Source organism: Apiospora phragmitis (assembly GCF_038363925.1).
Source record: "Apiospora phragmitis strain CBS 135458 chromosome Unknown utg000006l:1.0-5683423.0:1.0-5690449.0, whole genome shotgun sequence".
NCBI classification, from domain to species: domain Eukaryota; kingdom Fungi; phylum Ascomycota; class Sordariomycetes; order Amphisphaeriales; family Apiosporaceae; genus Apiospora; species Apiospora phragmitis.
This window is the reverse complement of record NW_027117404.1, coordinates 4,136,281-4,139,297: the sequence shown is the minus strand read 5'-3', so window position 1 is coordinate 4,139,297 and position 3,017 is coordinate 4,136,281. Positions and strand designations below refer to the sequence as shown.

At 55.4% G+C, this 3,017-nt stretch overlaps 1 protein-coding gene across 1 annotated transcript; it reads right to left on the bottom strand.

The window, feature by feature from the left end:
* Positions 1–320: 320 nt before the first annotated feature.
* PG994_006506 (C6 zinc finger domain-containing protein) lies at positions 321–2,347 on the bottom strand (the record flags this gene model as incomplete). The annotated part of the gene is made up of 5 exons (XM_066857915.1): positions 321–619; positions 877–1,100; positions 1,174–1,961; positions 2,029–2,215; positions 2,298–2,347. The coding sequence occupies 5 exons, from the start codon at positions 2,345–2,347 to the stop codon at positions 321–323; spliced, it is 1,548 nt and encodes a 515-aa protein (XP_066717184.1).
* Positions 2,348–3,017: the final 670 nt, after the last annotated feature.

Genomic DNA, 3,017 nt, shown 5'->3' with positions numbered 1-3,017 from the left:
CTTGGAAGACAGCGCTATGTTGTTGTTACTTTCGATTCTCTGTATCTGACCCTTGGTCGTAGTATTTGGGTGCGGGCTTTCCTGCCGGCATGCTTGATTGTTACATATGTTGATGATTGTACGTATATCCACACCAGAACGTCGATTATGTCGAGAGGAGTGTCCCCCCTAGATATATACTGATCGAACTATGGAATATCGTACCGTTTTATGTATCATTGTCATCATCATCATCATCATCATCATCATCATCATCCTGTCATCGTCTTCAAAACGTGCAAGGACTCTCGTACCCTATCCACCCCTTCACCCGAAGCTCCTCAGGCAGTCCGAAAGGAGGCAGCAGCCACGACGCCGGAAACTCCGTGTCCTCGGCGACGGCCCGGACGTCGAACTCGTCCGCCGCTCCCGGGACCGAGGGCCGCCGGCTGCTGTTGCTCCCCGCGTACCCGGCCTCGGCCCCTTCCGCCGGCCGCTTGGGTCGAGGACGCCCAGTCGTCGGTAATACTGGACGACGCGTCCTCGGTCGCCGAGGGCGAGCTCGCCTCCTCCGATGGGTTTCGGATGCGGATCGTCAGGGGAAGTCGTCCAGCTGTGGGGGAGGGGGAAGTACCGTCCACTGGCGCTCATAGTATTGGGGTCGTGCATACAACTAGAAGAGGCCGAGGTCGACGTCGTTGTTGCGTAATGTTGCTGCTGTTGCTGAGGTATTTGTGGTTGGTCAATAAATTGGTGGGGAAGGAGACTGGCTGTGATGCCGGAGGCTTGATAAGTATTCGTCCTGGTGATGCTTCCATGCAATTTCCGTCTCCACCTGAACCATCCTCGCAGCCATCTGTGTCATCTGCCACGCGTTCAACAGCGCCTCCTGCTTACTCCCGTAGTGGTACATGGCCTTGAGGGCCGACCTCCTGAGGATTGGATGCCTGCACTTGGTCGCAACAAAGAACATGGTGGCAATAAAGCGAACGTCAAACGAGAACGAAGTGCTGGTGCCCGGCGCACTACTGTTCCACCGCATGGACTCAACGCTGCTTCCCTCCGTAGATAATGATGTAGTCGGCTGGGGGGTCGAGTCTTCTCCCCTGATGCTGTTGCATCTATCCACGAGAGACACAAATACTTGCGGCGAGGGGCATTATGGAAATAAAAGAACCTAGATGGCGGTCAAACCCCGTCTCCTCGTTATCATCACGAGGCGTCGTCATCAGCAGCATGTAGGTAGTGTGGTAGGCCATCTCCAGCTGGCACACCATGCCCTGTGACCAGGCATCGGACGGCGCCGCCGACATCTTGAAGACAGCAAAGGCCGCATACCACTGCTGCAGTCGACGCATCAGCGCCGATAGCCCAAAGGCGTCCTCGGCCAACGCCGTCTCCGCGTCGCCGTTGTGCGTGTGCAGCTCCAGCGTCGCCTGCCAGGCCTCATCGGCCAGCACGTACATGCTATCGCGGGCCTGTTTGACAGAAAAGAAGGCGGCTGGGCTCTCGTGGAACACATTCAGCTCTTGGGGGAGCGGCGTCGGCCAAGTCGTGCTGTTGGGCAGGCCGAGGACCATGACCACGACTCCTGCACGCGCGAAGAGCGGCACAATGTGCTGCTTGATCACGTCCATCTGTGACAGGGTGAGCTTATTCGTGGTCACATTGTCGCTCAGGAGCTTTCGCCCGTTCATGATGCAGTTCAAAGCCTCGTCCCGGTTCATTTGCATATACTCCAGACTGATGAACAACAGGTTGATCAGCAGTGGCACCAACGGATCGGCAGTCCCTTCGCCCATGGTATTTCGGAGCATGCCTATTGCTATGTTGTACTGCTCCAGCCCGAACATGGATCGCGAGCGGTTTGCCTTGGCATCTTGGCTGATGAGGCTCTCGTGGAAGCTGCTCAGGGCGAACACGGCGTGGCGTATCGGCGGGTCCGAGTGGCAGAACTGGAGCACTAGGTCTGGCCAGAAGTCCTGGTCGATTGGCCCGTAGGAGAGGATGGGCGCCGTGACCAGCTGATAAAACTCGAACGCATGGTACTCCCCCCGCGCTGCTGAGACCGGGCAGTGTGCTGAGCGGCCTGGTCGTCAGGCCGATCTTGTGGGGTGATGAAGGGCCCAGGGGCGAGTTGGTGCGGGCCGACTCCCGGTAACCGCCGCAGGGGCGACCGGCCTTGATGCATCTCATACACTCTGGTCTCCTCTCGTCACACTTGACCTTTCGACATCTGATCAAATGTCCATGTCAGCTGGGTGTTGGCTTTCACTAGGGAGTAAAGACAAAAAGGGAGGAGGGGAACGGGGGCTTACTTGCATGTGACACAGCCTGTCCTCACTTTCCTTGAACCCTTTCTGCCCATCCTGTTATATGTCGCCCCCGTCCTACCTGTTACGGGGTGCGGCGCTTCTTCAAGCATGCTACGTACTGCCATATAATCGGTTGTCTTCGAGTAAGAAGGGAAATAAAAGTGTGTATAACTCATCCGACGGTTGATTGTGAATATAGAAGAGGAAGAAAAGATATTGTGTAATGGGATCCTCAATAATGACTATTGGTTATGGTACGTTTACTGACATCTCCCCTTCTTATGTCCGGCGACAATTCCGTCCGGGCCTTATGTAGTGACATCGAAGGTAAGATATTTGGCCCGTATGCGAGCCAAAGCCCCGTCCTAGACTCTTAGCTCAGATCAACAAACAGTGCAACGGATGTAATCAATCCAAAACCTGCTGGTTATCGAAACCCTGGGGGTGGGCCAGGGTCCTCTTTGGATCTTTGCAGTTAGCTTGTGGACGTGGATATATGTGTGTATGTGTGTGACTGCAGGGTTAGGCAAGAGTCCCGTTGCCGTGATAAGTCAGCAGCACACGGCACGGGCTGAGTGGACTAATTATTCCATGTATGGCTACGGCGCAGTTCTTCGTCGTCGTGAAGGGACTACCCACTATTATATGTGTAGCCACTACCCTCTCCCCCTGGCAAGGCAACGCAAACTTGTTTAGATCGCATCGTCTCATTGGAGCAAAGCC